The sequence below is a fragment of the Eutrigla gurnardus genome (assembly GCF_963514095.1).
Source record: "Eutrigla gurnardus genome assembly, chromosome: 11".
NCBI classification, from domain to species: domain Eukaryota; kingdom Metazoa; phylum Chordata; class Actinopteri; order Perciformes; family Triglidae; genus Eutrigla; species Eutrigla gurnardus.
In genome coordinates this window covers 21,066,377-21,089,393 of record NC_139925.1, presented here as the reverse complement: position 1 = coordinate 21,089,393, position 23,017 = coordinate 21,066,377, and the positions used below count along the sequence as shown (strand labels likewise).

Here is a 23,017-nt window from a genome sequence, read left to right as displayed (position 1 = left end):
TAAATGTTAAGTGAAAGACAAATTCTGCAATGAAATCTCCTGTGACCCGAGACTGTGGGAATGACTGGTCTAAATTACCACTCACAGCGCTCGATAACTCATGTCAGGAGTTCACACTCTGGTTTGTATTGATAATGCATTCTTATCTGTCTGTGTACACCCAGCTGCGCTTCAGGGGATTTATTTTGCGTTACATTAATTTTTATATAGTGTTGCATCAGCAGTGTTTTCCCCCCCGTTGGTTTTATAGTTCCTGTGGATGGAAATGCTTTCACATTGTGGGTTTATTTTGAGACAGTACATTTTGTGTGAATGGAAATGAAAATCTAATCGTTTCCCATTGGAGTCAGTAAGAGCAGACTCCAGCTACAGAGAGGTGGACAGATGATGAGCTAGTTACAGTTCCATGCAATACAACACATACAATTCTTGAGTTTCAGTGAAAAGTGGAAAAGGTGTTGAAGCCCTTTTTCTGAAAATCAACTCACACCACTGTTAAGAGTGGAAAATGAACACTAGCTATTTGCTGGCAGACTTTTACATTCTGCCTTAAAGTGTGTGTTGTCATCCAGTCAGCCAACAGGAAGGTCTGACTATTTACATAAAATAAATACTGCTCTAGAGGTTATCCAACTGTGGAGCCAGTCTGCAGGTTCAGCAAAACAAAGGCTGGTCAGCTTCAAATCCTTTCTTTATTGTAACATATTGCACTCTAAATGCTCCTGATGTGAAAAACATGAACTGTGCACAGTGTTGAAGTTAGCAGATATAATTAGTATGATCCACACTAACACCATAGGTCTGCGAGAGTATGAATGGAGGCTGCTTTCCTCTATATTTTAGCAACATTTAGCAGGCGCACCATGCTTCTGTACAAAGTCCATTAAACAGATTAGATAGAACTGTGTATCTGTATGTTATAATGTAAGAAAATCTAAATCTAAAATCCAGGAAGTGCCTTTGCTTCACATGTTCAAAAAGTAGTGATTTTGAGGTCTTAATCGCCACGGATATAGCCAAGACACTTGTTTATGCTACAGGCGTTACAGTGGAACCCCTCTAAAACGCTTCCCATCCCTCCTCATTCATTGATGTTCTGCAACGCCATATGTCCATGTTCATCGATTGGACAAGTTCGAACAGGAATAAGAGATAGAATGGAAGATAGAAAAAAATCTGGCATCAGGTTTGCTGACTCCCCCCTCCACCCCACGGATCGGTTTCCGAGTCATCGAGTGTCTAATCTTCACAGTGTGCAAACCCAATCCCTCTCTATGCAACTCTACACACTGGAGACCAGATCCAGGGCGTCTGGAAACGAGCTTGCACCCATGCAAATGCTCACACATGCATTCAAAATCAAATCCTGACTGTTGTACACACAAACAGCCTCCCACACTCAAACGGAAATGTCCAAAATACTTAGCTTGTAGGGTGAACACATGCTTTTGCCTTGTTATTGAGTGTTGTTAAAACTGTACTAAGAGACCAAGCAGCCCTTGCTTTCCTACAACTGTGAAACCTCCTGCATGGTGTGCGGCATGATGCTGCAGTTTAGTCTCCATTTGGAAAAGCAATGAAAGACATTCCAAGAAACTGTGGGAAGCCTTTCATCTCATGCTCTTTCCTACTTTCAAGCCCATAAACGAATGATTGATGTTCATATCCGTAAGGCACTTTTATTCTGTAATTTGTCCTTTTTTTTTACCTCGCCATCTGCATCAATCCAACCTTACATTTTGTTTTAATAGCATTCTTATGTGTCGTGGGTTTCAGTCTCTTGCTTGATAGCTTTTTGACTTGGTGCCATGGAGGATAAACTTGTCAACAGTTAGTTTAGTTTGACCGTTTCAAAACGCATTCATAGGAAACAATTAACAATAATAATTTATTTAGAGCCCTGACTTTGACAAAACGTCATGTCAGCTGTGCCCCGAAAGGGATGAGTTTGCAGTTTGTCTCATCCACTCATCATTTCATCATTTTGATGAGGAACGTGTGGTCTTTGTCCGAAGACTTGCTGGCTTATTGACTCCAGGCAAGCAGCTGGTGTTTGTCACAAGAAGTTGAGGTTTCTGATTTAAAGCATTGATGTGGCACACAGAAAAAAACTCCGTTGTTTGCTTTGTGTGATGATTGGAGAAATCTTAGGCAAATTGTAGATGTTTGAGTCCACCCTTTAACTTAAGGGTGGAGCCTCTAACTGAGGTTGTTTTGTAGTGAATAAGGAGCCATTTTTATGATGTTTAAGTAACCAGCTGGTAGAGGGCTATACCCTCACCCTCACTGATTAAAGGGTGGAGTTCACAGCTGTTAAATTAGATAAAATATTAATTTTACACTGTTTATACTCACAGTGTCAAAAAAATGTTTCCTCTTTAATCTATTTAATGTTTTCATGTTATTATCATAGTTTTCTCACAATAAGGACACACAATATTGTGTTAAGACTCTTTTATCATTATAACAAATTGGTATGTTGTTATATCATATCAAGAGAAAATCAAAATCACAGTGTGTGTATGTGACCTGTTTTTGTAATTTCTTTTTCATTTGGATGCACATAATGCATCATGTAATGACTGTAATGCATATTGTCAGTGTAGTTGAATAGAAACGTTTCTATTTCACTGGGCTGAATATTGTCAGAACAGAAATGTGCTGTAGTTTGCAGTTGTCTCCCAGGAGACTGCCGCTTGATTGGAGTTCAACTGTGGCAGCAATCGTCTGTTTTCCACGAGGCCATGAGTTCAAGCACACGGATAAACCTTTTTTCTCCCACTGAGCTGAAATACTTAGACTGATTTCAACACAGGACATGGGTTAAGTGGGTTCGAGTTCCTCCTGCAGTGGGAATATGACAAAGAAAGCTTTTGAGGCAGATCAGCTGAGCATGTTGACTCCCACCGGGTCATGTTTACTCTGAAGTGCACATTTAACCTCTTTACCATCTACCCAACCATTTACTTTTTTTATTTAGTATCTTGCTATGTTATGAGACATGACTTTTGTCATTATTGTCAATAGGAGCCACTTCTATTATAACGTGATGCTGGCCATACATCACTGTTGAAGACTATTACTTGTGGAGGTCAAATAAGATAAATAAAATACATATATATAATAAAAACATAATATACATCTATAGGCAAGAAGAGAGAACAAGGAAATAATAATAAAAAAAACAAGGGAGATAAGAATTAAACTATAGAGAAGATTAAATTGTCATGGAACTTGGTTTATTTAAGACTGATGGGGCAAATTAATGATTTACCTGTTGATTCTTTTTTAAATTAATCGTTTGATCTATAAAATATAAAATAATAATGGAACATTTGGTTGAGTCCAAGTTCAAAATTCAAAGGTATCCACTTTACAATGATATTTAACAGAGAAAATCAACAAAACTCACATTTCAAATGTATTTTTGGCATCTGCTTGACATCAGAGGTGACTTCTGCAGAACCACTAATTATTGAAATTGCTGTTGATTATCTGTAGTTTGATCAATTAACTTCTCAGCACTAGAATTGTAGCTGATGGTGTATTTTCACCTTAGTCAGTAATGCAGATGTTTGCTTTCAAGGAGACATGAACCGTAACACCATCCTGTACCATTAAAATTATGCCGAATTAGCTATTAATGTACCCGTAGACGTAGAGCCAACTGTCACTGGATTACTGTGACACTGAAGAGAACTGAAAAATATGATATTTCTCAGGCAGCTTCTGGATTTATGGGGAGCGTCATTTTTAAGTGGATTTATAGATGTTTATCGGCATCCTGCTGTGCGAGTTGAATGTCAGTGTTCTGCCCATTTTGACAGCAGATAAAATATTCTGTCTCTGGTTGCAGACTTGGCTTTGGCACTTGCGTAACTTTTTCGGGGGTCTGTTGCCTAGAACTGAGCACTTCTCTGTGAAGTGAGCTGTGGACATGGGACAGGAAAATGACATTTGTGCTACAGGGGTTCAATATAGAGGTATATACTACACATAACAGTGAGAAGTTAAAAGCACCCCCATCTATTTGTGATGAAGAGCCATTTGTCACGAGGGATGCAAAGATGAAAAGACTGAAGAGGAGGGAAAGGCGAGGAGAGACTTTCTGCTTTTGGAAAATAGTTTCTGCTTGCGTTTGAAGAAGCCATTTGATTCTGCTGCTCAGCATGGAACAGCTGGCGAGCTCAAAGCAGCTCACTCGCAAGCTGCTCGCAGGGAACATGAAGGGTGAGTAACGCCTAAAAACCTCAGAGTGTTTGAGGATGTGGTGAGAGCCAGTAATACTGGGATAGTTAGCTATCTGATGACCTTCTTGATGAAGGGCTTTGACAAAGATCACAGCAGACACAAGTACGAAGACGAGCAATTTTCTTTCGCCTTTTTAAACACTCATATCTGCACTGACACACCAACTGTAATCCACTTTCCGCCTACATGGTATTGACACCTAGTTTTACCCCAGCAGGCAGACTGAGGTCAGTAGCTCTTGGAGTGTCATAACAAAACCCAGAAAAGGTGAATATATAACCGACAACACCTCCTGGAGACAGCTGGCCAATTGGCTCAAAAATAGATGAGTAGACGGTTGTTTTCAGCAAGTCAATTTTACCAGTACACAGGCGATGGAACAGATTAAGTTTGAACCCTAATTATAGTTAACATTATTATATGTGAAGTCTTTTCACGTAGCAGCAGGCCTGCTTCATATTAAATAGCCCCATGTGTCCAGAAAGCCAGAAACATGTCATCCACCCCGAGTCTATGCCAGGCATCTGTTATTATTTATTGATCTGATGACCCACTTTAGGATATCATTACCACTTTCCAGTAATGAAGATGTGACACTTTGTTGGAGGTCCTGGTTTTCTTTTCTACCCTGAGCTGTTTTTTTGGTGTATTGTCTTTGTTTTATTGATATCAGTTTATATCAACAGCTCACTATTTTGGTAAAATTTCAAGCACAAATGGCAGATATCCCCAGCCCTTCTTTGTCGTATGTGTTGGTATAGTGGATATCTTTGCTTTGAGCTGTTGTTGAGACAAAACAATTTGAATACGCCACCTTCTGGTTTTGGGGGGGAAGTGATTTAGCGTACTATCATCATATTTCCCTTGCCGATATTGTATTGATACATGAATGTGAAGTATCAATCTTTTATTATATAAACTAGTAATATTGCAAATACAAATTAAACCTTTTGATAACAGTTGCTTAATCTGTCCATTAGAAGGTGCTCAGTTTTCTTTGGTGCAGACACAGTATTAGTCATCGGGATTGGCAAAAAGTTGGTCAAAATAAAGATGGAGTGTTGTCAGTCAGTCAAACCCATTTGTTGCACCAGAAATGATTGAAGTGACATGAACCAAGAAAACTCCATCTTATTAGATGTTATTGACAATCTTCCTAGTTTGCAGTTGAAAAGAGGTAATATAATCACAATATATTCCAATTCTCAGAATATCCCAATAAGATCGTATCTTGACTTAAGGATCATGCTAATATTGTATCGTGTCACCCTTTGACAGGTCACAGCATCAAGCATTGCAGACATTTTACTCACCATGAATGCATCATGCAGGACTCAAATCCCACAGAGAACTCTGTAAACTCTGGGTGTGGCCTGGTCGATTGATACAAGCTGTGTTTCCTTTGGCATGGCTGCGTGTTGCCCCTCACAATGCGTGCTAAATGGGACATTTTGACGCGTTGTGCTGTGGTTCGGCTGGCAAAGTATTCAAAAGGAAAAGTGCCTGTTTGCTGCCTGTGTGCATGTACATTTGTTTATCATGTGTTGTGCTCTATTGGTAGTCAATAGGGGATCATGGCGGATGTCATAGGTGTCTACTTGCTGTTAAGTTTACGAGGGCTTTTGTAAGTGTGAGGTTGCTGTTCCCGCTGTCAGGAGGACGCTGTTACAATCCCTGACCTCGGCCCGCAAAGTCAATCTCACTGAGGTCTGGATCTATTGTTGTAGGACTGTGTGTCTCGGTAGCTAAGCAGCAGTTGGCGTGCAGCCACACTGAGCTCTGTGTCATGCAGAGTTGCAGAGGCCGGGAGCTTAGTCAGACAAACACTTAGAAGATGATATTCATACGCCCATACAGGCTTCATGTTAATGTTAATTATAGAAAATCTACCTGCCCAAAGTTAGTTTTTACTTGCCCATATGCAGTTGTTTTATATTTTACTGGATATCAAATAACAATAAAGATTAAAGTCAATTGTCATGTTTTATATGCCTTGCTCTCGAACTTGCAGCAAACTGCACAATACATTGTTGGAGTTTTACCCACATCCTCTCTGAATGCCACCCGACTTAACTCCTGTTTCCAGGATAATTAAAATGCTAACTTGTACTTCAGCTCATAAAGCTTGTCTTTACCCACAACATCTTTTCCTCAGTGCTCGATCGATACTGAGCAGCTGCAGCTCTCAACAGAGATGAGAAGCAAGCAAGATGTCTCTCTCCTCCACCAAAGACATTCTTAGTCTACTAACACTTGTTTCACAAAGGAATTCAGCATGAAAAAAGCATAACAAAACAAATAAGTGACTGAAGAAAACTTAGTTGCCTAAGACTAAAGAAAAGACTAAGAAGGGGCAGCCCCAGTTGCTAGATTTAACAGCCCAGGGCAAGCAACCAAGCCTTGTTGTTGAGCTCCTCAGCCACTTAAATTATCAATAATTTGTCATGTCATTCATCGTTAGTTCAATGGAGTTTCCATTCTCTGATGTCAAAGTCTAATGTTAACCATACTTCTTTGCTGCTGTGCCTATATGATGCTGCAGTGGGTTATGGTTAGGTTATGGAAATGATTTCCAGGGAGACTGGGCTGACTAAGTTGACGTCCTTGAGCCACACAGGAGAAAGCAAGATTGTGATTAAACGAGGAAGGTGACATGGGCTCTGGAGAGGCTGCTGCTGTTTCTGTTGGGTTCTTGGTCACAGTAGAGGTGAGACAGAACGATAATTCAGCACTCTGGACTCTGACATGTTCAATAACAGGATCCACCGCACACAGACCTATTTTTCTTGAATCCATAGGTAAAAAAATCAATTCCTGGCAAGTCAACAGCTCCCTAGGCAGCCCTGAGTGTTTGCATACAGAGAGGATTTCACATGCACACAGTTAGGAGCATAGAGTTTTAATATGCATTGAGAATGCTGCATGTGTGTGTACATGGGATTAACCCCTTCTGTCAGGGGAGCAGGTGGGGCTGAGGCTTACATCCTGTTTTACAGTTTGAGCATTACCCTCCCCCTTCTTCCGGCACGCTCTTACTTGCATGTCCTCCATTTTTGCTTTTATTGTCTCCATCCAGAATAAAACATCCACCCTCTACACCGACCTCAGAGAAAGCTGAAAAGATTCACAGCAATTCTTCCCACCTGCTGAACCCTGTTAAAAATGTCAACAAGAAGTGCTCAACTTAAATGTGTTGCTGTGATTTCTGTTTCACCTCCACGGTGTGTGATGACGCTGTTCATAACTCACAGCTATACTGAAGCTGTGGTGTGATACATCCATTATTAACACATGGGCGAGAGATATCGGGATGCTAGTTATAACTCAAAGTGTTACTTCTTCAGCTGTTATGCAGTAGGATAGTTTTCAGTCAGCCGGTAGGACAGTGACGCTTTAAAACAGGCCAGTTAGAAGATGTGTAGTAAAGGTTTTAAATGCTCGCTGAACTCAGGCATCTCAATACATGTTGGGTAGATCTAATAATGCTTCTGTCTGACAATCTGGAGTATTGACTTGAAAGGCCTCTGTATGAACTTCTCCCTCTCGGTCTAATGGAACTGTATCTTCAGAGTTAAAGCCCCCACCCCCACCCATGATCAAAACACTTTGCTTCCTATGCTTTATTCATGTGTGGCTTTGCACCCTGGGAATTGTAGGAGAAATGTTCTGGCTCTTATGAGGAGGACTGCCTGGAAGTGAAGCAATAATGTTAGTGTTTCTGTTCTGCTTTTGTTTTAAAAGATTGCTTAGCATATTTATATTCAGATTTTTTTTTAATGAGTGGAAGAGATGGCAGGACATACAAGCAAGGTCATGAGTTTAACTTAAATGTGTGATGTCCTTCACTTGTTGTAACACGAAGTCCATCCTCTCCTTTCTCTCATGAGGGCTGCCGAAGTTTTCAATTTAGCTTGGCGTGAGATTCAGTGTCGGTGCATTTTATGAGTAGGTCTTATGTGACATTTATCAATGCAGGGTTCATCACTCATCAACCCCCAGGAATTTTGTTTAAAAAGTTCAACAGCCAAATTCACAATTTTATAGCATTTTTAGATTTTTTGGGGGGGATAGGATAGTCCCATTGAGATTTAAAATCTCCTTTCAGAGGGAGTCCTGGTCAAGACGGCTGGTTTTAGAATCTTGCATGTTTATAAAATAATCCAGTTTAGCATGGATGGAAAGCTGAATGAATCATGGTCACTGATGAATAAGTACGACGGATCAGCATATTTACCAACCTCCAGGCATCATAGTCAACGTGGCTCTCAAGTTCCTTTTTCCACTCAAATGTGTCTGTATGATAACTCCCTGACTTCAATTTGTTGGTTTATGATGCTTTTTGGCAATTTGTGTAATTTCCTTGTCGGGAAAGCAACAACAGCTTTATTCTACAACATGATAATGTTGTTCTTTCAACCAGCAGTTATGACTTCGATGCTAGGTGGGCAGGCAGAATAAAGCTCTGTCTGTGAAGACAGTTAGCGGTACTATACTGACAGTTTTTCCTTCACACTCTTTAAAGCCAGAAGGTCTTCTTGGTCTATCTGCAGTCTCTAAGACAGCTGTTACTCTTGTCTTTTCAATGAGATGTTTGTGATTGAATGCATCTGTATGTGTGGTCAAAGGAGCAATTTCAGCAGATAAAAGCGTTTGATTTCCTACAAGTTCTTCAGAATAAAAGCCCCCTGTCATTTTTGTTGCCTTCTCTTCCTCCCTGGACTATTAGTAGACTTGTTTTATTAAAGAATGACCACCAATAAAGCTCCCCTTATTCAGTGATAACACTTTTTCTTATACACTTTTTCCATAAATTACCCTGTAATTTTGTCATTAAAAAGGTTTTTACTTTGAAGCAGCAAAATTAGGAAATGTTGGGTTTTCCTCATCAGTAACCTTTTAAGACTCTTATATGTCACGGTTTCAGCCACAGTTTTCCTCCTCTCTTACATTTGCTCTGCTTTGGAGAGGAACTCCGGTTGATAAATTGTCCGGATTGTGTCCACATGCTGTCCACACCTCACTGAGATAACTAATTGGAGTAATGTTTAGTGGTAGACTGGGCCGATTAATGGAATTTTGAGATGATCAGCATCGGCCAATGCCTGCACTCACAAGGCCGATTAAAAAAAAATGTCTGCTGACACAACTCTAGGCAGCCTTGTCTGTGTGGTAGGTGTGGAATGGTTAGCATAACAGACAATGCACATTTTTTATTTTCACATATTTCAGTAAATGTTCATTTAAGTTCAGCAATTTTGGGTCTCATTTGTTATTATTATTAAATTGTTGTATTTTATCAAATGCAAAAAAAGCCTTTCAAGCCACAATTACGCACAGCAGATTGGCCGGTTACATTTTGTGCATCTAGCAATAAATGTGCTGATGCGCACATCAAACGAGTGGTTTTGATTAATTTTTATGAGAAAAAGATGTGAATGACTTCAAACTTCTCGCTCAGTGTATTATGACTCCCTCAGGACGGTTTCATTCTGATCCCACCTGTACCCAGGAACTGAACTCCACAGATGCGCCAAGGCAGCTTGGCCACAAAATTACCACAAGTGTGTTTAGCACACTCCCGAAACATTTGGCAGGGTGCACATAACGCTGATCTGGCAGCACCGCTGTTCCAACGTCCTCTTGCGCGCACAGAGCAGTGACAAACCATCGGAGGCAAAGAAATAAAATCAAATGATCTGTCCTCACAAGTTTCACATTTGTCGGATTTATTCTAAAAGTTGATATGCATGTGCACCAAAGTTATGGTATGAAAGTTGTTTTTCTCTGTGTGAGGTGTGGCATTAGAGTGTGAAAACGGCGAATGCGTGGGTCTCGCAGCAGTCCTGTACTCATGCCTTCTTTTCTCACACACGCTTCCTTTCTCTGCTCCTCGCTGTGATTTCCTGTGTATTTAGAAAGCTGTGTCTGTGGCTGGGTCATTACCTGAAGTCAGCATTTACAGACACCCACCTCACTCAGCAAGAAGAATAAGCCACATGTACTCCCAACCTTAGTCATCCCTTATGTTTTGATGAAGGCCTTTTTTATTTGAAAGTTTGCAATAACATCTTTGGAGGTGCGCATTGTGTTTGTATTTGTACCTAGTGAGCACTTTCAGCTTTTTAAAGTGAATCTAAAATGAGGCTGTGTAAGGCTTAAAGGGCCAGTGTTTACGATAATGGATGATCTGTTGCCAGAAATGGAATATCATTTTCATTCCTGTGTTTTCTGTTGTGCAGTGTTTCCCATGCTTTTTTTTCTGGGGACACACTTTTTAAAAACCATTGTGACCCATTTCACAATAGGCCTTATCAAAAAACCCTGAAAAGATCTTTGTGCATGAATTAACGTCCCTGATCATTTTTACTGCCATTTAACACTCGACCTTGTATTATCTTGAACAGAGAGTCTTTCATGCTTTTACACTACCCAAAGGGCCACTGTAGTTCTCCAACAGCCTTGTGAAAGGGTGAGCGGAGGAGTATTCAGTTTGATGCAGTCTGCAACCTCATCGCTCAATGTCTTTAAATCCTACACACCCTGTTGGGATTGTTTTGCTTTCCTCATTTACTATTCTCACTATTTTAAATCCCCCTTGGACTTTGTGCTGTAGTCCTTATCACAGCAAACTCCACAGTATACTTGGGCAAGAAGTAGAAAGACGTGTGTCTCCTGCTTCCTTTTACCCTACCGGCCGGCGTAGTGCAAAGGGGGGGCTGCATTTCATTGAAATGTTTTATTTTGGGGCCCTCTGTGTTGGCATCCTTGTTGAACAAGCACACCCCTCCCATTCAAATGAATATGGTTGTTTTGTTTAGTATTTTTCACACAGAGCTATTGTTAGAACTAAAACTGCAGTAGAAATTGCCCCAAAAGCGAGAGCTTAAGCTTTGTTGTCATTAGAAACGATTAATGAAATCTGTAGGAATCTAAAAACCACTAATTTCTTCCACTTGAGTAAACAAACCCTAATCTCCTTGGTAATCCTCTGTGTCTCTCTGCAGGGCAGGACGCGTGGCGCTGCGAGAGACGGACACATGAAGCATGAGAGGGTGAAGCTGAGGCTGAGCTGACCCTTCCCCTTCCTTCTCCTCCTTTCCCCTGTGCTCCACTAGATCAGCACTCCCCCTCCCCCCTTCCCTTCCCCTCTTCTCCCTTTCCTGTGTCCCTCACCCTGTTGGATCTCACCCATCTTGCCTCTCCTCCTCCTCATCAAGACGTGCCCAATGTACTCCCCGGAGCAGGAAAACATCTCCACCACCGCCTCCACCAAAGTGCCAGTGAAGTATGGAGAGCTCATTGTGCTGGGGTAAGCGACATGAAAGTACAGATGCTCATTTTGACATCCAGAACACACCTGTGAATGCACCCTTATTGAAAAAAGGTATTTTACGCTAAGGAGTGCAAGGGTCAAACTTGTAGTAACTAACTATGCTTGAACATCACCCGTGTGTTTTGTCATCATTGTCTGCATTGGTCATTGTTGGATCTAGTCATGGCTGATGAAGGTTGGATGTGTTGGCCACAGGTGTTGACTGTTTTATGTGAAATGTGACCAAGCCATGTGTATCTTGTGGTTAGTTTTTTTCTGGGGTATAAAATGAGGACAGTTATTGAAACATGTTTTTGAAAACAAATTCACCCCCTAGCCACAAGCTCTTGATCTCTTCAGCTCAAGAATCTGTTGGCAGTTCTGTGGTATTTGGCTGATTGACTGTGGAGGTAACGCACAAAGAAGTGTAGCAATATGCTTACAAAGACAGGAAGGAAGACTGTTTCCAAGTAAACATGGATGTAAACAATTTATATTTTTTAAATCATTTAAAATGTGAAAAAAAATGGCTTTGAAAATGTTTTATAAGGAAGGAAATTGATTTCTTTGTAAGACCCTGAAGTATAAACAGGATGCCTTTTTTTAAGAAACATTAAATGTTAGGTCCTTAAGGAAGGTCATTTAAGGCACAGTAAAGCATAAATCATAGCAGGAAAGTCTGAACACTAATTAAAAGAGAAAATCATAACTTGAGAACAATGGACCCCGTGTTAAACCAAACAATATAGTAGCCCAAATGGATGATACAATTAAAGGGGCGATGCTGGTCTAACATACAATGGTGGTTACAGTGGTTGTCAAGATGCTGTTATCAACTCCACATGGCTAATTCTCTGCCAGAAAATGCTGGACACAGGCCCTAAGGATTTAGATAGTTTAATAAACTTAACTTAAACTTAAACTTCTAACAAGCTCAGTTGACAGTAATATGTGAGCAAATGCAGTGACCCAGCCCAGGAGATAAAAAGGAAATGCTTGTCCAGAAAACAACATAAACAACTGTGATATTTTTGACCAGTCTGTTGCACAGAGAGTACACACAGACAAGCTTGTTGAAGAGTTAGAATTTAGTATTTTTGGATGTCAACCACGTTGCTTGAAATATTACAAGATCAGCACAGGATACTAATCGTTAGTGACGTGTTAAAATCTTTCCCCCCCGGAGATTTGTTTTGACTAAAGACCATATACTCAGCTGTAGGAAAAACCTTCCACTCCACCCTGCACCAGTGTAGGAGACATATTACTTTCTCCAATAGCAACTGACAGTAAAGGACTTCCTTTATCTGTCTGTCTCCTGTTTATTCCCCAATGGGCTATTCCACTCCACTCCTCGTCCCAGCCCATCCACAGAGGAATGTAGATGTCTGAAAGACTCCTTATATACACACACACACTTTTCATGTCTCACGCACACAGTTGGTTTCACAGCTGACTCACAGTTTGTTGTTCTGGGTCGTGTTGAAGCGGCGCTGAGGAGATGGCCGTGGAAATTTTCCCTGGTGGAAAAACACAGTGCTGAGCAGTAAACGCAGCTCCATGCCTTTACAAGGGAGAACCCCAGTTTTCCGTTTTGCTCTGCTTTTTCCGCTCTTTTTTTTTTTTTTTTAATTCTAGGTCATGCCATGCTTTTTAAAAGGTCAACAGGGGCTGGATGACATGAGTAGTCACACACTGTGCTGCACAAAAGGCTGCTCTAAGTGAACAGTTTAATATGCACTACTGAGTGTTTTGTGTGTAGCTTCAGTGTGAGTTGAGCCTTGACATTAGTCTCATTAGGGTGCTGTGGATCAGGGCGGGGTTACATCAGGAAGGGCTTCCAGCGTAACACCTGTGTCAAATCATGCTGATCATAAAGTCAGACTAGATGGAATTAGATGATCCGCTGTGGTGATCCCTCACAGGACGAACAAGAGAACTCTTTCATTTTCAACACTTTGCTAACTAGCTGGCTCAGCTGTAGTGAACTCCACCCATTTGGTTCTCCCAGCAGGCTGAAACAAGTGCATGGATTTAATTGAGACTCCCGTGTGACCAAGAACAGGCTCGCATATGTAAATACTAATGGGGAACCCCATCAACACGTAGCACAGTGTTGTGTGTGGCCTCCTCGCTAAGCCCACTCCAACATTACCATGTTTGAAGGCCAGTGATGCTAATGGCCTAATCCGGAGGAATGCTGCGGTGTCTCTGGGGACGATCCGTTTACAGGCGGGTGCACTGGACATCCATGTGGCTTTCTAAACAACTGTGACATCAATGGATACTTTGCAGTCCCCCCAAATCCATCACTGTCTGTCTGTATATGTGTGTGATTCTGTATTAACACAGTAATTGTGCATCCACTTGAATGTTTATGGAAATGCATTTTTCATGTACGCCATGGACCTCGAATATAGTGTCCCCTGCTCTCCAACCCCGCAGACATGTTGCATCAGTTAGAATATTGTTCTTTGCTAAGACGATATATTTGTATTCACGCATGGAGATGGAGCTCACTGAAATACATATCCTCTCCCTTCCACCCTGCTTATATTTAGTTTGGCACTAAGATGGATTTCAACGTCTGTTTCTATCATTTAATATCTGCTTTATAACTTCTGAGCTTTTATATATTAGGCAGCCTCTGCCTTTAGTCTAATAACCTTTTGTAAAGGTAACACATGTAAACAGAGACACAGAGAGTGACTCAGCCACAGGCAGTAATTACTCACAACCTGTCTTTATGTTTTATAGGTTTACTGTATAAGTGGTGGCTTGTCGCTGCACACTGAGCTTTAGTTTACTAGTGTTTGCAGGCATCTCACACACACACACACACACACACATATACACACACACACACACACACACATACACGCTTGTTGATTTGATTGAAGAATACAGTCTATGTGTCTGTTCATACAGACTAACATTTTCCTAACTCTGGTCCTTCCTGCCTCACTGTAGGAACAACATGAACATACACACACACACACAGACACAGAGACACACACAAACACACACACAGACTAACTTGTTGCTAAACTTTGGCCATTGTTTTGAGAATAACTCGATGCATGTATCAATATACACTCTCACATTACTGCCTCCCATGGGAGTCTGGGTTTGAACTGCTGGCAACACTTTGAGCTTCCTCCAGCAGACTGTCCCGCCCTCTCTCCGGATACGGGCTAAACTTCACCATGGTTACGCTCTTGCCATGGTTACTCCTCCCAAACGTTGCTGTGGCTCTGTTCTCTCACCATGGTTACTCATAAACCCTCCCAGCATCTTTGATCCCAGAAGATCTGTTCTCTCAGAGAAACATTCGCCCTAGGCTGAGTGTCCTTACAACCTGACTCAGTATAATGGGTGGTTTCATTTCAAGAGCCTGATTGGTCAAAGACACATTGTAGCTGTACTGAGGCCCTGTACTGCTTGGCTAGTTCTGCTGTAGTCACAGCGTTTTCTCTTTTGTTATTATTATCATGTTTACTTCCTTCAAAGTTACTATGAAACGATGTCAACATAGTTCTGATGACTCTTAACGACCTACATAAGTAATTAAAACCGTCAGCTAGAAGATTATCAATGCTTCTAAACCTCAGAAGTTGGCATTTAAAGGAAAACACCACCGCATTTCCATACTGAACTATGTTCTGCTCTGATCTTAGACGAGGTGATACATACCTCCCTCTCCTCTGTGCGTGCACTCAATGGCTCTTGCGCGCACTCCGCGCAGCGCTAATTTGCTAGCATGTAGCTTGTCCCAGTATATTCCTTAGGATCCAAAGGGGGGTGAAGTTAGAAGCGACCAAGCACTTCCACGTTGTCCCTATTTAAATACGGTTACGTGAGTAGTTACACGACCCAAGTTTGGCTACACAAAATGAAACATGCCAATTTTTCTAAGCGGATAACAAGGATAACTATATAGTATGGCGGAATAACAACTGGAAGCACTTCGACGTCGGCGCAGTAATATTACTCCGCTCCCCCTCTTACTTCCGTCAATAGAACCTACGTGACCTGCACGCCGTCGCCTGCACTACCTGTAGTAGTTTGTGCACAGTTGAGGAAGCATCAGGTTGTAGTAAGATAGTTTGTGAACAATCAAACATCATGGTTATAACGTGCATCGTACAGGGTTGTGAAAACAAGCAGAAGGTATATAGTCCCGTCATGTTTTGAGTGATGATATTACTGCGCCGACGTCGAAGTGCTTCCAGTTGTTATTCCGCCATACTATATAGTTATCCTTGTTATCCGCTTAGAAAAATTGGCATGTTTCATTTTGTGTAACCAAACTTGGGTCGTGTAACTACTCACGTAACCGTATTTAAATAGGGACAACGTGGAAGTGCTTGGTCGCTTCTAACTTCACCCCCCTTTGGATCCTAAGGAATATACTGGGACAAGCTACATGCTAGCAAATTAGCGCTGCGCGGAGTGCGCGCAATAGCCATTGAGTGCACGCACAGAGGAGAGGGAGGTATGTATCACCTCATCTAAGATCAGAGCAGAACAAAGTTCAGTATGGAAATGCGGTGGTGTTTTCCTTTAAAGATGTAATGATGCAGAAATGTTGTTTTTTTATTATTTTTCTTTTGTCTCTGCCTTTTCAAATGATCAATTGAATCTTTGGGTTGTTTTTGAGTTATCAGACTACATTTACTGTATTGCATTTTTTGAGTATAGCGACAGTGTTGCATCCATGAAAGCAGAGGACTTCTGTGGCATGTGGATGTCATAACCATGTTAAAGTAGCAAGCGGTGTTTATGCATGTGCTAATGTTTATAATGCTGTGGTTCTGTTAGCAGGAATATCACTTCATGCTGGTAATGGCTTATCGAAAACGTGTGTGTGTGTGTGTGTGTGTGTGTGTGTGTGTGTGTGTGTGTGTGTGTGTGTGTGTGTGTGTGTGTGTGTGTGTGTGTGTGTGTGTGTGTGTGTGTGTGTGTGTGTGTGTGCGCAACCAGTGTGTTTCATAAACAAACATCTTTACCTGGAAAGTTACACTGTTTGAATCATTGAATGCTTCAGCAAATATGCATTTTAAAAAATGTATTTATTACACCTACGTAGTGTTGTCAACAAGTACCTTCTGCTATGTTGAATGAAATATCTTTATTTTTATGACTGCTACTTTTTTTGGGAGGGATACAACAATGCATCAGCTGCCGATGATTAAGATAAGTGAGAAACACAAACACACTGATATGCTGAAAAGTAGCTGGTGATGATGAATGTTTTCTTACATTAAGATTAGCAAGACACACGCTCACTCACTCAGACACAACAGCTCAGTCACGGTGCCTTCGGGAGTCACAGAGACTCCGTTCTGTTGGAGGGAACGCCTCTGTTTATTCTCCGTTCCCCGGCCATGCATCAGGCTAAATGAGTCTCTTTGTGTGTTTATTTTCTCAGCCTTTCAGGGGTTATGTTTGGAGGGCTTTGTTGTTTATGGGGACACGATGTGCTTTTGTCCAAAAAAGCATGTATGAAAAGTATAGACTGCAGTGTGTGTGTGTGTGTGTGTGTGTGTGTGTGTGTGTGTGTGTGTGTGTGTGTGTGTGTGTGTGTGTGTGTGTGTGTGTGTGTGTGTGTGTGTGAGAGAGTGTGTGAGTGTGTGTGTGTGTGTGTGTGTGTGTGTGTGTGAGAGTGTGTGTGAGTGAGAGAGAGAGAGAGAGAGAGTGAGGTCTTAAAGGCATGGAGGGAGTGCACCGAAATGCCTCAAGCATTTTCCACAATGGCTGTTTTTTCCAGTGTATAATACAGCTGCTCAGACAATAATGCCCTGTTGTTTTTTTGTGTGTGTGTTTGTGTTAATGTTTTATGTGTTTCTGTGTTTGTGTGCGCGTGTGTTGTGCAGGTACAATGGCTCTCTACCGAACGGGGACCGAGGCCGACGCAAGAGCCGTTTTGCACTTTGTAAGAGACCGAAGTCAAGCGGGGTGAAACCCAGCACAGTTCACATCGCCTGCTCTCCACAGGCAGCCAAGGTGAAACACACACACACACACACACACACACACACAAAATACAGTGTCATGTAGTCATCCCAGGAATCACAAACCTGCAGTCATCGATACCTTACACATCAGCAGTTTCACGCCTTGTTCTTCTTGAGCTGAAAGTTTATGTAGTGATTTTGATTTTGTGTGAGTTTCACTGCTTGAAACATATTACAAACTTGTAGCGTGATAAAGAAAATACATATGCAGTAGTTAGAAAAAAGCATCTTTGTAGGTGTATGACTTTATTTTTTTATTGTCAGGAAATAAGTCCGACTTCGGTTCAGTTCATTTGGCCTGCAGCGCTGCCCCACCAAGGCTTTATTGAAATTCTGTTTGCTTTTTGTTCAGTGATATCAAAGTACCACGCACACGCACGCACACACACACACACACACACACACACACACACACACACACACACACACACACACACACACACACACACGTACAAACGCCTTCAACAAGACAGAAAAAGGAAAGAGTTCAGCAAAGCTTTCCTGAGTTAGCAGAAAATAGCAAACAAGCAGCTACAAGGCACTCTGTGTGTTTTAAAAGCTATTTGAAGAATGGTTTTTACATAGCGTTTTATTGGAACATGCTGAAGGTGTATAAGAGAAGCAACTGTGTTTCTAGCAAAGTCCTGAGAAGCATATGTCCATGTGGTTCCACCATCAGTTATAAGGCCACCCAGACATCTGTTAATGAAACAGGTTTGGTCATTTAAAGAGTCTGGAAGAGTGGTTGTCCGGTTCTGTCCTTCAGGTGGTCCTGGCATACTGAAAAGATGTTGAGGAAGTGTTAATTCCAGCTAGTGACTACTTAACTGAAGTCTTCAGCCACCCCACCCTTCCTATTTGTAGCTATTGTTCTCTGTAGGGATCAGTGAGCAGGCGTTTTTGCCATAAAGCATGTACAGATTTAATGCTTGTGTGCATTTCAAGTAAAGGGTATTTATTTTGTCTGTATCTTCTATCCTTTCTTCCTCCTATCCCATCAGGCCATAAGCAACAAAGACCAGCACAGCATCTCTTACACTCTGTCTCGAGCCCAGACGGTGGTGGTGGAATACACCCATGACAGCAATACAGACATGTTCCAGGTAACAAGCATCAGCTTCTACAACCAGTTACAGTCCTTACTCTTCCCAACTCTTGTAATATTGTGACCTCTTAATCCAGTCTGGGATTTCTCCAAGTGGAATAGTCTTGTAATGTGACATGGATGGAGTCACTCTGAGTCAAACCACGGCGAGAATGAACCCACATATCATGATGTGTTTAGATTCAGTGTGATTCAGGTACTTACTTACCTCCAATGTCCACTTAGCAATCACAGGAAACGTATCCTCCTAACTGCAGAACTTACCCGAGACTCATCAGATGTTTTAGTTTTCTTCAGAATCAATGTGATGCAGTGATAGTTGTCTTAACATTCATGGATGATTGTTAACAGGAATTTCTAATAGCTATTGGAATATTTTTATGGTGCCATTGATAAAATGTGAACAAATATAGCTAACTATCACAACTGCTGTAGAATGCATCTTTACCTCGATGTCCTGTCTAAAACTTCTAAGAACACACATCTCTCTTCACCAGATCGGTCGATCGACAGAGAGTCCCATAGACTTCGTGGTGACGGACACGGTGGCGGGCAGCCAGAGTAACGCAGACACCCAGTCGGTCCAGAGCACCATCTCCCGCTTCGCCTGCCGCATCATGTGCCAGCGCACGCCACCCTACACCGCACGCATCTACGCCGCAGGCTTCGACTCCTCCAAGAACATCTTCCTAGGGGTGAGCTGGGTTTGGTCTGGTGCTTCAGACACGTGTGGGCGAGTCGGAGAGAGTAGATGAAGGGAGGAACAACCACGTGACAGAAAAATATGAGAAAATATGAGAGGAAAGAGCCATTCAGTGTGTGGTGATATGAAAGATAAACTCTATATGCAAACCTTTAGCCATTTTCTTTTCCCAGTCATGTCTTGTTATTTTTCTTTTTTCAAGCTCCAGCATCTCCTGCAGACATTTTGGTATCAGTTTTCAGTGTGTACAAAAAAATGATGCTGCTAGACAATTAAATAATTAATTTTCCACGACTCCCTCTCCATATATACATATATTGTTCTTTGCCCCTGTTGAGTTCAGAGGATTGATGTTGAGTGCTGAGAGAGTTGGCCAATAAGAACATCCGAATGACGATGTAACTGAATGTTAAATATCTGAGTGACAAGATATTGGTACTACAGATGTTTGTTCAGGACTAAACATTCAATCACACCTTCCCACGTCTTGGTTTTCCTCAGGAGAAGGCTGCTAAGTGGAAGACGTCTGATGGTCAAATGGACGGGCTGACCACCAACGGCGTGCTGGTGATGCACCCTCGAAACGGCTTCACCCAGGACTCCAAGCCGGGCGTCTGGAGGGAGATCTCCGTCTGCGGCAACGTCTTCACCCTGCGGGAGACCCGCTCAGCACAGCAGCGGGGAAAGATGGTGAGAGAAGTGGCAAAACATGTAGCACCACATTCACTGAACGTGGGTTTCCAAAAGGCCAGCACTCACTGACCGCACTGGCGGCTTTTTCGGTGCAGCAGAAACAACTTCAGAACACAATATACGGTCACTTTAAGTTGATACAGATACAGTTGTTATTTACGCATCCAGCAGGTATGGAGCAACCGTTTCTGGCCACCTGATGAGTCCAATATGAGCTCTGTTTTTGGTCTCTACCAAGCACCGAGGGAAGAATCTGCTCCTTTAGCCACTAAATGTTCCACTATGCTCAGCAGCTCGTTGATAAGTGTGCTGAGCGGGTAGTGTTCAGTGTGTTTTTCCATCTCTTTAGCTAAAAACAGCTGCCTGCTGCTGCCAAAAACATTGTTCTAAGAGCAGTGAGAGTGAAACAAAACAGTAAAGTTGTCTACCAAACAGCTGAGTAATGAGAAACAGTCAAACATGCTATAAATGGATGTAAAGCCAGAGAAGCTGCAGATTCAGGTGAACGAAGCTTCATCTCATGTTGTTATTATAAACACGATTAATTATAGCTGCTTTAAAATTAACAAAGCAAAGCAAAACAAGCCTGTTCATTTTTTTTAAGTGGTCACGTGACTGCTTTTTCTGCAAAAAAAAATTGCTTGTTTCTGTTTCCATCTGTCTTTGTGTTTCTGTTTTTCTTTTTTCGGCCCGTTTTTCTTTCTTTCTGTTTTTCTTTTTTGATCCGTCTGTCTTTTTGTCTTTCTCTCTGTCTTCCTTTCTTATGGTCTTTGTTTCTCCCCGTCTTTCATTCACTCACTTCAACTCTCACACTCTCGTACCAACTCTGTCACTCGGGCAGTGGGAGGTCAGTCAGAGCTTAGCACCGCCAGGTTATCCGGATGCCGTCCCCACGGCAACAAGTCCGGCTGTCAAAGCTGTGTGTAACAGGACCTCGTAAGGGGATCCTCCAGCTGACGTCGGAGCCTCTCAGCCAATCATAATGCTCCCACTGTCTCGTCGGCGTGACTGCCTGTCCATCTTGCTACCCACAGCATACACACTATCAACCACAACAAGCACACAGTCAGCCGCTCTAACATCCATCCATCTCTTTATCTGGTCCCCCACCTGTTTTTAAGTGTCTCCACCCAGCACACATGAACAGCTCTTCCCCTGCCCTTTACCATCCAGCCAGGGAACTGTGTGCATTATCCACCACTCTAGAAACCACTCATTATTTCACAGTCGATGGTCGGCTATGGAGCAGCACCTATTTTCATTATGCACGGTGACAGGACATGATGGGTTTTAATTGACATGCTGAATGCACACAGGAGTGGAGAATATCCAGGCAGTCTTTTGTGGCGATGCTGTCACATAATTTCATTTTTCTTTTTTCAAACGTAACTTTTATTTAGTTTTCATCAACAACCATATAGTATATACATTTCCGTACAATTACTTTGTTCCTTTTTTAGCTGTTTATGGCATTAGTACACATTATGTTCAAGAACTTAACAAGGAACATTTACAGAAAAAGCATAAACAACCACTCCAAAATATATATGCAGAAAGACACTCAGAAGATGAAAAGCATAAGAAAAGAAAGAAAATGATACGAGGAAACAGAAATACATTTTGAAGGGTTATGAATATGCAGAAACTACAATAAAAAATGGAAACTGAAACCAAGCTGCTTCCATATACATGTGCTCTGTATGTCAAACTTCCTGTGTTCTCCTTCGAGAACATAAATCAGAAACCAAAAAGGAAGCGTTTATTTTGGGGTTTTCAGGATGGCCCATTAGTTTCACATGAAGACCTTAATGAAGACCTTGTTCCCATACAGCCCATCAAATAGTTTCATTTTAAACCCTATTTGCCTAAAGCAGTAACGTGAATGTACTATCATAAGGAGACGATCTCAGCAGCCTGCTTAAGAAAACAAGAGCCACAGACTGGACAACAACCCACATTAGCTTTCCTGCTGAAGTCTTTTCTAACTTACAAACAATAACACACAGTGTTGTCCTGCATCTTAGCTTGTTAAACAAACCACCAAACACACATTCCCCGGGGAAAGGTGCACTGCCAATGTCAGTTTGCAGAGTTAACTGCAGCACATTAAGCAGCATGTAATCATACTGCTTTGGTTTAGATGTTGCTGGGGTACTCAAACAAACACACCGTCTGCCTGATGCTTGTAAACTACAGCATGTTTGTGTCTTGTTCCCTGCCGGAGCTCAGCCTGCCAATCAAACACACACACGTCCAGCCAGCCGAGACCAAAAGCAGCCTTTTTTAAAGTTTCCCAAACACATTTCCTTTTTAATATTAAAACATTATCAAAAATATATTTTCAAAAAACACATTGACATTGAAAAATGGATGACTAAATGTGGTTTCACTTTGACCTTTACAGTAATTTTAGATATGCTCTTTTCGGCTTTGTAATCTACTGTATTGCACCCAGCGCCGTCGTATAGGGGGGAAAGGTGATGACAATTCTAAGGGCCCACAGCCCGCTAGGGCCCACACACAGCCCCCAGTAGGTGGCAATAACTGGGTAGAGGGGCCCACACCGATATTCTTTCAGGGGGCCCAGAATTCCTAGCAACTGCCCTGATTGCACCGGTCCTGTGTTAGCGAAAGTTACCTGCTGCTGGGATTACAGCGGAAAAAAGAAATTAGCAAATTTGCAAATTTTCAAATAAGCTATTTATGCTAATGTGTGTGTGTGTGTGTGTGTGTGTGTGTGTGTGTGTGTGTGTGTGTGTGTGTGTGTGTGTGTGTGTGTGTGTGTGTGTGTGTGTGTGTGTGTGTGTGTGTGTGTGTGTGTGTGTGTGTGTGTGTTTCTGTTTTAATAGGCACCTGAAGTGTGATGTTGAATGAATTTAGGGTTTTTCTAATCTCACCTCTCCTTTGATTAATTAAAAACTATCCAGTGCCAGAGA

At 41.8% G+C, this 23,017-nt stretch overlaps 2 protein-coding genes across 3 annotated transcripts in view; both read left to right on the top strand.

Annotated features, from left to right (window-relative positions):
* spred2b (sprouty related EVH1 domain containing 2b) overlaps positions 1–23,017 on the top strand; it is a 415,094-nt gene that overhangs the window by 317,552 nt on the left and 74,525 nt on the right. The gene's annotated exons all lie outside the window — the stretch shown is intronic.
* Positions 1–23,017, top strand: part of peli1b (pellino E3 ubiquitin protein ligase 1b) — a 40,116-nt gene that overhangs the window by 11,312 nt on the left and 5,787 nt on the right. For both annotated transcript variants that reach the window (XM_084020736.1, XM_084020737.1), the window contains 5 exons: positions 11,256–11,560; positions 17,440–17,569; positions 18,582–18,683; positions 19,183–19,380; positions 19,890–20,078. In XM_084020736.1, coding sequence (XP_083876862.1) covers positions 11,478–11,560; positions 17,440–17,569; positions 18,582–18,683; positions 19,183–19,380; positions 19,890–20,078 — 702 coding nt within the window. In that variant the 5' untranslated portion in view covers positions 11,256–11,477. The remainder of the gene's footprint in view (positions 1–11,255; positions 11,561–17,439; positions 17,570–18,581; positions 18,684–19,182; positions 19,381–19,889; positions 20,079–23,017) is intronic.